The sequence below is a fragment of the Nerophis ophidion genome, linkage group LG11 (assembly GCF_033978795.1).
Source record: "Nerophis ophidion isolate RoL-2023_Sa linkage group LG11, RoL_Noph_v1.0, whole genome shotgun sequence".
Classification (NCBI taxonomy): Eukaryota; Metazoa; Chordata; class Actinopteri; order Syngnathiformes; family Syngnathidae; genus Nerophis; species Nerophis ophidion.
In genome coordinates, this window is record NC_084621.1 from 23,933,872 (window position 1) to 23,948,871 (window position 15,000).

The following is a 15,000-nucleotide window of genomic DNA, read 5'->3' on the forward strand; positions in this document are numbered from 1 at the left end:
TCATTTTTCCATATTCTTACTCATCATTTTCTATATTCTTATTAATGATTTCCTATTATTTTTTAATAATAATTTGCCATAGTCTTATTCATGATTTGCCATATTCTTCTTAACAATTTGCTATTATTTTATGAATAATTTGCCATATTCTCATTCATAATTTGCTATATTCTTCTGAAAATTTCGTTATTATTTTATTAATAATTTGCCATATTCTTACTAACAATTTGCCATATTTTTCTTAACAATTTGCTATTATTTTATGAATAATTTGCCATATTCTCATTCATAATTTGCTATATTCTTCTGAAAAATTTGCTATTATTTTAGTAATAATTTGCCATATTCTTACTATTAATTTGCTATAATCGTATTAATAATTTGCCACATTCTTCTTAAAAATTTGCCATATTCTTATTCATGATTTTCTAGTATTTTATTAATTATTTGCCATATTCTTCTTAGGAATTTGCCATATTCATACTAATAACTTGCTATATTCTTATTCAAAATTTGCCATATTCTTATTTATGATTTTTTTATTATTTTCATTATTTCCCATATTCCTATCAATAATCTTTCCATATTCTTACTCATCATTTGCCATATACTTACTCAGGATTAACTATATTCTTAATGATTTTCTATTATTTTATTAATAATTTGCCATATTTTTCCTAATAATTTGCCATATTTTTAATTATCTGCCATATTTGTATTAAAAATTTGCCATATTAATAATTTGCCATATTCTTATGATTTGCCAAATTCTTTTTAAAAACGACATGAGAAAAGGCAACAAATAATTATGTCTTAAAATTTTACATGACGCTCAATTATTCATGAATTTGTCCCAAGGTTTGCATCATTAATGCATTTCACATAACATCTAAGCCAAATAAAACATATTTTGACTAGAAAAATTTGAGATGTATATATATATATATGTATATATATATATATATATATATATATATATATATGTATATATATATATATATATATATATATACATATATGAATATATATATATATATATATACATATATGAATATATATATATACATATATATAATATATATACACATACATATATGAATATATATATATATATACATATATATATATATATATATACATATATATATATAATATATATACACATACATATATGAATATATATATATATATACATATATATATATATATATATATATATATATATATAATATTTGCTGTTATGATTAGAACAAATTAGCAGCTTATGCAAGGGCTTTTCAGGGAAAAGTCATTTTTATTGAAATTCATATACAAAAGGAATTGTCTGTGTCAGCTCCGTTATAAAATGTTCTTATTTACACGCTATCACGTGACTTTTAAAGTGAACAAAGAAGCCAAAAAAGGAGTCCAAGACAAAACACGCTGCATAGCTTGGAGTAAATCCACCTGCCGGGGGGCAACAAAGTCCAAAGGAAGTCGACTCAGCGTTTTTGGGAGGTAGTAGCAGCAGCGGCAGCGTGTGCTGTGGCAAGAACGATTCCTGCCGGAGGAGAAAGCAGGAGACAGGCTGGGGGCGGGAGGAGACGCGAAAGGGGGCGGGGCTTGTGAGGACCACTACCTGGCAGCAGGAACGCCACCTGTTGCTTGGTGCTGGGACGGAAAAGTGACACGACTGTAAAAATAAATTAAAAAGTCAATTTCACTGTAAAAAATAAAATAAAAAATACTTTTTTGTGGTTACTGTAAATCGAAAATAGTCCCAATGTTATTTTTATGGACATTTTTCATGAATGCTTTAATCATCCATGAGTGAGATTGGCCGATACAGATACCGATCACCTGACTGATCACAATTGATTTTAAAACACTGTATTTTAATAAACTGAATTTTTAAATACAAACATTTTGCTCATAAAATTAATAATACATTTTTTATTAATTAATTCCAATTTTTGTACTGAATTTTTATAGGCTGGAATTTTTTTGGCACTGAATTCTTTTACACTGAATTTTTACACAATGAATTTGAAAACACTGTATATTGATACGCTGAAATTTTAAACACCCATTTTGCTCAAAAATTCATAATTAATTAATGCCAATTTTTGCACTGAATTATCATAGGCTGGATTTTTTTTTGGCACTTAATTCTTTTACACTGATTTTTTACACAATTAATTTTAAAAACCTGTATTTTAATACGCTGAATACACCCTTTTTGCTCAAAAATTCCTAATTAATTCATTCCAATTTTTTTTAAACACTGTTTTTTAATAAGCTGACTTTTTAAAAACACCCATTTTTCTAAAAAATTAATAATTAATAAATTTTTTTTTTACAGTGTAGTCACTTCTTTCTACAGTTCAGGATGGTGATCAAAGAAAGAGTCTACGAAGGAGGTCCGAGGGCCTGACCAACATTTGTGCTCATGATTGGGAAGAACCTTCTGTCCTCCATGGCCACTTTGGACCAGACCAAGTGCGCTCACACGTTCCGCTGTTGTGTACCTTGTGATGCCTGACAAAGCTTCCTCTGGCGTCAGCAGTTCCTGCATGATAGAAACACCAGTGGACTGGCTGGTCCGTCCATGAGACCGGGATCCAAATGAAGGACTTTAGGAGGTGGAGTCTCTTTGGACTCTCCAGGACAGAAGTGACGCCATGGTCCAAGTCTGGCAGGAGAACTCTCCCAGGAAAGGATCCCAATGCACACCTCCGTGGATTTAGGATTTGCATTGATCATTTTTCTCTTATTTTTTTTGTTTTGATCAATTAAAATGTTCTAGTGGAATATTCCAAACATATTTCCGAGGTCAGTTGGGGTTTTTATTACGAAAACTTTTTAATTTTAGCGTTTGAATTTTGTGAACAGATTTTTTATTTTTTTTACATCAAATTATGCTGACAATTTCGTTGAATAAAAATTTTGTGTAAAAAAAAAAGGTGTATAAAAATTCAGTGCAAAAAAACAAGTGGATAAAAAAATCAGTGTAGAAAAAATATTGCATAAATATTTGTTGCTTTAAAATTCAAGAACCACATCCGGTATTTTAAGACTGAATCTGAGACAGGTTTGATTGCTTCAGTCTTAATTTACAAGAAAGGAGTCTCAAGTTTTGAAACAACACATATTTTGGCACTAAATTTTTATAGGCTGGATTTTTTTTTGTTGCACTGAATTCTTTTCATAATTAATTTTAAAACACTGTATTTTAATAAGCTGAATTTTTAAATACACCAATTTTGCTAAAAAAAAATAAAAAAAATAAATCATAGCTATTTTTAATTCTTTAATTACAATTTTTGCACAGATTTGTTATAAACTGGATTTTTTTTCACTGAATTATTTTACACGATTAATTTTAAAACACTCTATTTGAATAACATAATTTTTTAAAACACACCCAGTTTGCTAAAACATTCATAACTAATTTTTAATTAATTACAGTATTTCTGATTTTTGCACTGAATTTTTATAGGGTGCATTTTTTTTGCACTGAATTCTTACATTTAATTTTAAAACACTATATTTTAATAAACAGAATTTTCAAATACACCCATTTTGCTCCAAAATTCATAATTAATTTTTGATTAATTAATTTCAATTTTTGCAACAAATTTTTATAAACTGGATTTTTTTTGCACTGAATTCTTTTACACTGAATTTTTACACAATGTATTTTAATAAACTGAATCTTTAAATACACCCATTTCACTGAAAAGTTAATAATTTGTTTAATTAATTACAATTTTTGCACTGAATTTTTATAGGCTGGATTTTTTTGCACTCTTCTTTTACACTCAATTTTTACACTAAAAATTTTGCTATAGTGTTTTAAAATTAATTAACACCCATTTTGCTCAAAAAATCATAAATTCTAATTTTTGCAATTAAGTTTAATAGGCTGCATTTTTTTACACTGAATTTTTACAAAATTAAAAAAACAAAACTATTTTAATAAACTATTTTTTTTAATACATTCATTTCGGTTTAAAAAAATCATAATTCATTTTCAATTAATTAATTCAAATTTTTGCACTGAATTCTTTTACACTGTTTCATAATTTAAAGCACTGTTTTTTAATAAGATGGATTTTAAAATACAACCATTTTGCTCAAAAATTTATAATACATTTTTAATAAATTAATTCAAATTTTTGCACAAAATTTGTATAGGCCGAATCTTTTTTGCACTGACTTCTTTTTGGTTGAATTTTCACACGATTAATTTTAAAACACTGTCTTTTAATAAACAGATTTTTTAAATTCACACATTTTGCTAAAAAAGCAGTTACATTTTAATTATTTAAATTTTTGCACTGAATTTTCATAGGCTTTTACACTGATTTTTTACACAGTTAATTTTAAAACACAGTATTTAAATAAGCTGACCCTTTTGCTAAAAAAAAAAAAAAAAAAAAAAAAAATCATAATTCATTTTTAATGAATTTTTTTCAAAATTTTGCACCGAAATTCTTTTGCACTTGATTTTGACACAATTAATTTTAAAACACTGTATTTTAATAAACAGATTTTTTAAGTACACCCATTTTTCTAAAAAATGAAGTTAATTTTTAATTAAATAATTTCAATTTTTGCACAGAATTTTTATAGGCTGGATTTCTTTTACACTGAATTTTTACACAGTTAATTTTAAAACACAGTATTTGAATAAGCTGACCATTTTGCTAAAAAAAATATTTTTTTAAATACACCAATTTTTCTAAAAAATGCAGTTAATTTTTAATTAATTAATTTCAATTTTTGCAAATAATTTTTATAGGCTGGATTTCTTTTACACTGAATTTTTACACAGTTAATTTTAAAACACTGTATTTTAATAAACAGATTTTTTTTAAATACACACATTTTGCTAAAAAAAAGCAGTTCATTTTTAATCAATTAATTTCAATTTTTGCACAGAATTTTCACGGGCTGGATTTCTTTTACACTGAATGTTTACACAGTTAATTTTAAAACACAGTATTTGAAAAGCTGACCATTTTGCTAGATAAAAAAAATAAAATAATCATAATTAATTTTTAATGATTTTTTTTTCCAAATTTTGCACCGAAATTCTTTTGCACTTAATTTTGACACAATTAATTTCAAACCACTGTATTTTAATAAGCTAAATTTTTTATTAATTCTTAAAATCTATCTATGATATTATATAATTTATCTATTCTTTTAGAATAAATCTAATATGTTAGATGTATTTTTAACTAATTTATAATTATAATTTGATGTAATACATTTAGTTCACAAATATTAAAAAACAAAAGGTTTCGTAATAAAGACAAAAGAACCTCCATAGTGGCGTCACCGTGTGGTCGGCGGAGGAATGGCGTCAACACTTGCAAGTACATTAAGGCAGCTGAGAAGAAACCTTCCAGAAGGTTCCAGCAAAGTTTGTCCCTTGCTAACGTTGACGCTCATCTTTTGCGCCCCCTAGTGGTGCTGAGAATGGGCAGCGGTGTGCATGTAGGCCAGCGCCTCGCCGTGCGTGAGTGCCAGCTGGGGGCGGTCGTACATCTCGCTCAGCGTCTTGAACTTGGGCCCCCAGCGTGACAGCCGCTCGTGCGCCGCCCCCTCTCCCTCCTCCTCCTCCTCCTCCTCCTCGCCGCCGCCCAGCGAGCTGAGGCTTCCCGCCGGCGTCCCCGAGCCTTCCACGCACCACACGCGGAAGGCGTCCGGCGGGAGGGCGTCACAGTCGTTGTCCGCCTCCCAGAGGATGCGCGCCACGTAGCTCTTAAAGTCCACATGGGAGCACGGCGTGGGCTCGTTGGACTCTGCCTCCCTGCCGCCGTGCTGCTGCTGCAGGTGCGTGTGGTGATGGTGGTGATAGTGGTGGTGGTGCGGGATGCTGAGGTAGCTGCAGGACGAGCTGGACGGCCGCACCTCCTCCTGCGAGCCCGGCGAGGACTTGATGAGTGGCGCCGTGGTGCACGACGACGACTGCGACAGGCTGGAGCACAGCGGACGCTTCAGCTCCGTGATGTCGTACACGTTCTGGAAGGAGAGGGCAGAGGTCAGACCACAGGGCCCCCGCCCGCACGGGAGCGGCGCACACGGCGGCATCACCTGGTCCTGCTCGCCGCCGCCCTCCTCGTTGTAGTTGAGGATGTTCTCTCGGATGTCCTCCCAGCTCTCGTGTTCCGCCGGGATGTGGTAGACGCCTCGCTTGCGGAACTTGTTACGGCTGCCTTTCTGGTTCCAGACCGTCACCGCCACCAGCACGGCTGCACACGCACACGCACACACACACGCACACACACACACACACACACACACACACACACACACACACACACACACACACACACACACACACACACACACACACACACACACACACACACACACACACACACACACAGGGTCGTAAGTTTTGTTCACAGGTGTCACAACAATGAACCCTAAAGCATTCATTTTTGGCCTGAAAATTCCACACAATACCCCATAAACAAAGACACGCACGCACGCACAGGGTCATAAGTTTTGTTCACAGATGCCACAATAATAAACCCTAAAGCATTCATTTTTGGCCTCAAAATTCCACACACAATACCCCATAAAGATGCACGCACGCACGCACGCACGCACGCACGCACGCACGCACACACACACACACACACACACACACACACACACACACACACACACACACACACACACACACACACACACACACACACACACACAGGGTCGTAAGTTTTGTTCACAGGTGTCACAACAATGAACCCTAAAGCATTCATTTTTGGCCTCAAAATTCCACACACAATACTCCATAAAGATGCACGCACGCACGCACGCACGCACGCACGCACGCACACACACACACACACACACACACACACACACACACACACACACACACACACACACACACACACACACACACACACACACACACACACACACACACACACACACACAGGTCTTCCATGCCATTTAAATGGCCCACCAAATGAATTTAATGTGGTCTTCCACATCTTTCAAAGTGGCCGTATAATTGCAATCATGATTTAGTTGTGGCCCCTAATAAAAACAAGTTTGACACCTGTGTCAAACATTTAGTGTGGTCGTCCACATCATTCAAAGTGGCCCTCTGTTGGCAGTCATAATTAAGAGGTGGCCCTCAATAAAAAAGAAGTTTGAAAACCCCTGTCAGATATTTAATGTGGCCCGACAATTTTTTTAAGTGGCTCCCACCTCCTTTAATGTTGTCGGAGACATTATTTTATTGTGGCTCTCCATATCATTTAAAGTGGTCTTCCATGCCATTTAAATGGCCCATCAAATGAATTTAATGTGGTCTTCCACATCATTGAAAGTGGCCCACCACATGAATTTTAATGTGGTCTCCCACGTACCTTAAAGTGGCCCTCTGATTGCAGTCATGATTTAGAAGTGGCCCTCAATAAAAACGAGTTTGACACCTTTGTCAAACATTTATTGTGGCCTGCTACGTCATTTAATATGGTCTTCCACATAATTCAAAGTGGTCCTCTGATTGCAGTCATGATTTAGAAGTGCCCCTCAATAAAAACGAGTTTGACACCTTCGTCAAACCTTTATTGTGGCCCGCCACGTCATTTAATATGGTCTTCCACATAATTCAAAGTGGCCCTCTGATGGCAGTCATCCTCACATTTCTACTCGCCGAGTATCGAGACGTCGAGACGATAGACTCACCGAAGAAGACGAGCAGACACATGCTGATGGCCAAGATGGAGCTGGGGCTGAGGGCGGCCATGCGGTGACCTCGGACTTGGCCCAACTCGCAGTGCTGACCCCTGAAGCCCTCCAGGCAGCGGCACCGGTAGCTCTCCGGTGAAACCGCCTGGCAGACGGCGCCGTTGCGGCAGGAGGCGCGGCCGCAGGGCGACGGCACGCACCGCTGCTCGCCCGACTCCTCCGTCACGGTCACCTGACCCCCGGGACACCTGGGGGGATGGGGGGCGGAGACAACGAGTGAGCCAGGTTAAATACTGGCCTCCGTTTCGAATCATCCAGAAGCTTCTCTTTGCCAACACCCGGCCTAATAGACATCAATACAATCAGACATGTGTGTAAGTGTGTGTGGGGGGGTGTGGCCTGCTGACCTGCATCGAAGCGGGTTGTGCCAGGACTGACTTTGAGATCAGCGACAGTTGCGTCGATGACTGTCGGAGGAGCCAAATTGTGGAGGTACGCCCCTTCCGGGTTCCTCAGACCACCAATGACGGACATGGCAGCCTCGTTCATCTTTGTGAACAATGATTTATTTTGCAATAAATGTTCTTTTTTTACTAATTTCTGTCACTCTCGTACGTGCTCGTTCTCCTGTTCCACCGTCCACAACTTGCCCTCTCCTTCCCGACTGCGGCTTTTTAACAGAGCGACAGGTGATCGGACAAACACTCTCAGCTGTGTCATCTACGCACCTGTCGCTGATCTCAAAGCCGGTCCTGGTACAACCCGCTTCGCTACAGGTCCACAGGCCACGCCCCCCCACACACTTACACACATGCGTGTACCGTAATACCATAAATTCTGGACTATCAGTTGCTACTTTTTTTCCAACGCTTTGAACCCTGCAGCTAATTTATAGGTTTTTCTTCGCATAATGCAAATCATAAAAAAACTAAACAAGCACACCGAAAAGGTGTGGAATTGTTTGTACCATGGCACCATCTTTTGGACAAGTTCGCTCACTGCCGGTGTCGCAGTGCACTTCCTTTTAGAGCTTTATAACAGAAGTAAACGTGCCGTCCATAGTGTCTCTACTCGTATGAAGTCTTCATTCATCACTCCACGCAATGTTTGTAAGTTTTACAATATAACTAAAACAGTTCATACTTACTAAACCGTCCCATGTGTGATGTCTGTGGGAGTGTTTTTATGCATGTGTGTACGTGCTGTCGTAATGTAATCATACTTGTCAACCCTGAGACCTCGGGAGATGGGGACGGGTGTTGTTGATGTGGGGGGGTATATATATATATATATATATATATATATATATGTATATATATATATATATATATATATATATATATATATATATATATATATATATATATATATATATATATATGTATATATTAGGGGTGGGCAAGTTAATGCGTTAATTACGAGTTAACTCATCAATCTATTAACGCCGACAAATATTTTATCGCACATTTGCGTATGTTGTTTACATGCTTTTATTTTGTTAACGCCTTTTCTTAATAAGATGGCGACGCCCGGACGGGCTTCGGCGTCGAGGGGCTCTTGGTAAAGATGGAACATTTGGCAAAAACACCGGACAATTCTGCAAATTTCATGGCAAGCTTACAGCGTGGTCACTCGGGGATCACTTACGACCGCCAGACAATTCTGAATGTGGATAGATCGGGCCGTTTTGGACTGAATGACGCTTGCTTGCTAGACCGGCTAGCTAGCATGGGAATACTTTGCCGGCTGCATCCAGCGGCCTGTGAAGCAGCGGAATATATGTGTTGTCTGTCTATTTATGAATAATGCAGACGAGGAGTGTTGGCTGAGTTCTTAATGTTTGCTTTCAGAGCGTGCATATCACAACATACAAGATGCCGTCATGGCAACACACAACCCATACCGGGCTACCGCGCATGCTCGTCACTCCTGTGCATGCTGGGTAGGGTAGTTCTTTTATTCCCTGCCTCATAACATCATAACATCACAATATAGTACCATGTATATGCGTTCAGTTTATCAAAGCACCAAGCAAATAATCGGAAAATTCCCGTCATATCAATTCCTAGATATGGTCGTAATTATTTTAAGTGCTCTACGCATAATAAACACAACATTATTAATATTGCTACTACGGATAATTTGATCAAAAATTCCCTAAAACAGCCCACTACCTATAATATAGGTTTTTTAAACATAAGATCCCTGATAAAAAAAATGTTTCTGCTGTTACCTCAGAAATTGCCTGTTCGGATGTTATGATTGTGGCTCAGAGATTTGTATGTGGAGTATATTTATTTTCCATAACAAACAGGATAACTTAAATACCCTGGCAGTGGAAATAAGCTTAAATGTTTGTATTAAAATTTTTTGAGTTGATTTTCATAAAATATGCTATTTAACTGCTACTGTTTAACAAGTACTGATTTAAATTGTGTTTGCACAACAAATGTTTTGGCACTTTTGTTCATGTGGGAGAATATTCCAATAAAGGTGCACTACACACTACTTTTGAATTCATTATTGGGCTTTGCGTATACAATGCAGTTAATCGCGATTAATCGGAGAAATTGTGCGATTAACTTCGATTTAAAATTTTTAATCGTTGCCCAGCCCTCATATATATATATATATATATATATATATATATATATATATATATATATATACATACAATCCGTTCATAAATGAGTGTGCAAATAAATATTTACTGAATGTTTCTGTGAACATATCTCATTTCACAACCTATATATCGATGTCTTATAGTTCATTGCCCTCCCCTCCCTCCCTGCGTGGTTGAGGTGGGCGGGGTTTGGTGCTCGCGAGGTGTATAACAGAGTCAGGATGCAAAGGATTCTGGATATTTGTTGTGTTGCATTTATGTTGTGTTACTGCGAGGATTTTCTCCCGAAATGTGTTTGTCATTCATTTGCATGGTTTCACAATGTGGCGCATATTAGTAGGAGTGTTAAAGTTGTTTATATCACAACCGTCAGTGTACTCTGTGTCACCCAGTATGCCTTCCAGTCATGTGCGTGCATCTGCGGGAGCCTCTCGCAACACGTTGCTGGACCGGCAAGCAGTTTGTACATGTTGTAGAAGGTGTTTAAGGCAATGGCTTCATAGCATGCCCTTATTCTTGTCATCTGGGTGACCACCAGCAGAATAGTTGCGGCTCCCATTGTCTTCCTCATTTAGTGAAACGGGTCGAAATGGCTCTTTGAGTGGTAAAGGTTGCCGACCCCTGTTTTACATGTTCTTTTATAACATTTCACCTTTTATACCACTTTAAATTTTTTTCCATAGTATTTTTAAAATGTGCCGTGAGGCCAGTAAAAAATGACCTGCGGGCCGCAAATGGCCCCCGGGCCGCACTTTGGACACCCCTGGCTTAAAGCGTCACCTTCGTCATTGGTTTTAAAGGCTTTCTTGCGCCCTCTTTATTAACCAGTAGAGTTGCCGTTTTTTCCCCCATTCTTCCTCTCCACGCTGTTTCTGCTTGCACGCACTCTGGTACTTTCCAAAGTCATGAGAGTACAGTTTTTAATTCATTAAAACCACTGTACTTTAAAGGTAGCGGTATACCGTACAACCCTAGTGTGTGTGTGTGTGTTTACCTGCACTGGTGTTTCCTCCACAGGTCGACACATCGCAGCGGACTCCGGCAGGGTTGCGTTCGACAGGCGTCGGTAAAGCAGCCAAAAGTGACGCCCCGCCTCTCCAGTACGGTCACGAGGTCGCTGCTCATCCCGTCCAGAGGGAGCGGGCGCCCGTTGAAGCGAACGTCCCGCACGCAACCTGGAGGCGGCGACGCCGGCTCGGCATTAGTTTCACGTCACGAGGCACATCGGCGTGTGACGGACACGGTTCCCTCACCCTGAAAGTCGGCCTGGTCCGGGCCGTCGGGTCCGTTGCCCACCGTGATGCTGGCCGGGTCCACCACCAGCTCCCTGCGGCCCCCCAGGCGGGCGTGGACCTCCCGCGCGCCTCCGCCCTGCTCCAGCTGCAGGGTGAAGAGGTTGTCGTGGCGACTGAGGCTGACGAGGACCCACTGGCCGATGTCCACACGCTGACTCGGAAGTCTCGCCGCGTGGGCACCGTCGCCGAGGTTGGCCCGAACCGCCAGGTGGCCCTCTGCGATCTGGAAGACGACATCATCGTCACTTCCTGTATTTGACCCTGGGCTGGACTATCATGGCAAAAATATTATATTTTTGGATTAATATTAATTTATATATTCATTAATTATATCTATAGTGAATGTTGTCTGTCTATCTGTGTTAGCCCTGTGATGAGGTGGCGACTTGTCTAGGGTGTACCCCGCCTTCCGCTTGAATGCAACTTCGGCACCCCCCCGCGACCCCAAATGGGACAAGCGGTAGAAAATGGATGGATTATTTTTAAATTAATATTAATGTATACATTCATTAATTATAGCTATAGTGAATGTTGTCTGTCTCTGTGTTGGCCCTACCGCAACCCCGAAAGGGACAAGCGGTAGAAAATGGATGGATGGATATGTATTGCACCACCATAACTCAACTTTAAACATCATTGAGAATAAAAAAAGATATAAATTAGCAACGAATCAACAACAAGTGGACTAATAATGATACTAACAACAGCTTAATGGAGCACAATGGAAACAAGCCTTTTGGCTTTGTCATACTTGCCAACCCTCCCGGATTTTCAGTGAAACTCCCGAAATTCAGCGCCTCACCCGAAAATCTCCCGAAATTCAGGTGGAGCTGGAGGCCACGCCCCCTCCAGCTCCATGCGGACCCGAGTGACGCGTCGACACCTGTTTTCACGTCCGCTTTCCCACGATATAAATAGAGTGCCTGCCCAATGACGTTATACAGTAACTGTAGAATGATCGAGGGCAAGTTCTTGGTTTCTTATGTGGGTTTATTGTTAGGCAGTCTCATTAACGTCCTCCCAGCGCGGCAACAACACACAACAACAGCAGTCACGCTTTCGTCTACCGTAAAGCAGTTTGTCTGCCGTAAACAGCAATATTGTGACACTCTTAAACAGGACAATACTGCCATCTACTGTGCATGCATATGTGACAATAACATCTACGGCTTTTAGAGCAGTGGTTCTCAACCTTTTTTCAGAAATGAACATTTTTTTTAATTCAAGTACCCCCTAATCAGAGGAAAGCATTTTTGATTGAAAAAAAAAGATAAAGAAGTAAAATACAGCACTATGTCATCAGTTTCTGATTTATTAAATTGTATAACAGTGCAAAATATTGTTCATTTGTAGTGGTCTCTCTTGAACTATTGGGAAAAAAAGATACAAAAATAACTAAAAACTTGTTGAAAAATAAATAAGTGATTCAATTATAAATAAAGATTTCTACACATACTGCGATAAGGTGGCGACTTGTCCAGGGTGTACGCCGCCTTCCGCCCGATTGTAGCTGAGATAGGCACCAGCGCCCCCCGCAACCCCGAAGGGAATAAGCGGTAAAAAAATGGATGGATGGAGGTTTTTTTTTTTTTTTAATTCAGTTTTCTACCCTTTACACTTATTTTACCACTCGAGAGGGTGTGCTTTTTGTGCCATAAATAACATTGAATAAAATGCAAAAATGCAAAAATCCTCACATTTATTTGTAAAATTTTGGACAATTATGAGCAATATTTTAAGTCAAAGCATAATAATATAATGGCTTTTTTTGCTGATATCCAATATTGTCCAACTCTCAATTACCGATACCGATATACACAGTCGTGGAACACTTTTTTTTGCCTAATTTTGTTGTGATGCCCCGCTGGATGCATTAAACAATGTAACAAGGTTTTCCAAAATAAATCAACTCAAGTTATGGAAAAAAATGCCTACATGGCACTGCCATATTTATTATTGAAGTCACAAAGTGCGTTATTTTTTTTTAACATGCCTCAAAACAGCAGCTTGGATTTTGGGAGGTTGAGATGGGCGGGGTTTGAGGTTTAGGGGGAAGCGGGGGGGGGTGTACATTGTAGCATCTCAGAAGAGTTAGTGCTGCAAGGGGTTCTGGGTATTTGTTCTGTCATGTTTATGTTGTGTTACGGTGCGGATGTTCTCCCGAAATGTAGTTGTCATTCTTGTTTTCAACCCAAAAATGCTTTGCTCTGATTAGGGGGTACTTGAATTAAAAAAAATTTTCACAGGGGGTACATCACTGAAAAAAGGTGAGAACCACTGAGCTAGGGAATATAAGAACCACACTACCCAGCATGCAACAGTAGTGAAGGTTGTATGTCGCCATGTCGGCAGCGAGAATGTGGTTATGAGCACGCTGCATACATACCAGGGCATGCATACATTTTATATTTAACGCTTAAATCTCCACATCAACTTCAGATCTATTCCTCATTTCAAAATGTTTTTTTTTTTTTATGTTGTTTTTTTGTTTGTTTGTTTCCGACCTTTTTTGTCAACAAAACAGTTTTTTTATGGCAAACACACAAAATATGTAATATCTTCCACTAAAGTGGAATATTTGACGTAATCGGGGTTGAGGTGGGGTGGGGGTGGGGTGATGTTGTTAGGGGGCAGCGGGGGATGTATAGTGTAGCATCCCGGAAGAGTTAGTGCTGCAATGAATTCTGGGCATTTGTTCTGTCGTGTTTATGTTGTGTTACGGTGCGGATGTTCTCCCGAAATGTGTTTGTCATTCTTGTTGGGTGTGGGTTCACAGTGTGGCGCATATTTGTAACAGTATTAAAGTTGTTTATACGGCCACCCTCAGTGTAACCTGTATGGCTGTTGACCAAGTATGCCAAGTATATATTTTTTTCTTGTTTTTGAACACTGACTTTTTGCAGTGTCGTAACCATAGTGACATCCCAAACTTCTAGTACACGTGGTCTTGTTTCGGAACAAGCATGCAGACAATTCATAGTTTTTATTTAACTGTAATATTTTTATGATAGTGAGAAGCCAAAATTGGATGAATCCAGCCCTAATTTGTACATACTTCTTATGCTCATACGGGGGTCATGGGTCAGGGGGCGGCTCACCTCCAGCACGATGTACTTGTTGGCCTCCCGGGACGTCACGGAGAGCAGGGTGCCCGAGGTGGCCCTCGTGCGCAGCAGCATCTGGATGTTGGTGCGGCGGCTGTTGCTGCCTCCTCGAAGGTGGAACCTCAGCGCGCTGTTTGAGTCCAAAGAGAATTCTGGAACGACTGAATGGACGCACATGGATTTAGTCAGGATGTGGTCTGTGCTCTGGATTGCAAGTTTAAAGAGGAACTGCACCTTTTTTTTTTAATGGAAGTTTGCCTATCATTCACAATCTTTA

General features: G+C 38.9%; 1 protein-coding gene across 1 annotated transcript in view; it reads right to left on the bottom strand.

Moving 5' to 3' along the window:
• Nucleotides 1-1,282: 1,282 nt before the first annotated feature.
• si:dkey-22o22.2 (neural-cadherin) overlaps nucleotides 1,283-15,000 on the bottom strand; it is a 294,515-nt gene continuing 280,797 nt past the window's right edge. The window contains exons 29-34 of the mRNA XM_061915447.1: nucleotides 14,718-14,884; nucleotides 11,578-11,842; nucleotides 11,319-11,499; nucleotides 7,699-7,949; nucleotides 6,085-6,242; nucleotides 1,283-6,012 (exon numbers count right to left, since the gene is read on the bottom strand). Of these exons, the coding sequence (XP_061771431.1) occupies nucleotides 5,452-6,012; nucleotides 6,085-6,242; nucleotides 7,699-7,949; nucleotides 11,319-11,499; nucleotides 11,578-11,842; nucleotides 14,718-14,884 (1,583 nt within the window). The 3' untranslated portion in view covers nucleotides 1,283-5,451. The remainder of the gene's footprint in view (nucleotides 6,013-6,084; nucleotides 6,243-7,698; nucleotides 7,950-11,318; nucleotides 11,500-11,577; nucleotides 11,843-14,717; nucleotides 14,885-15,000) is intronic.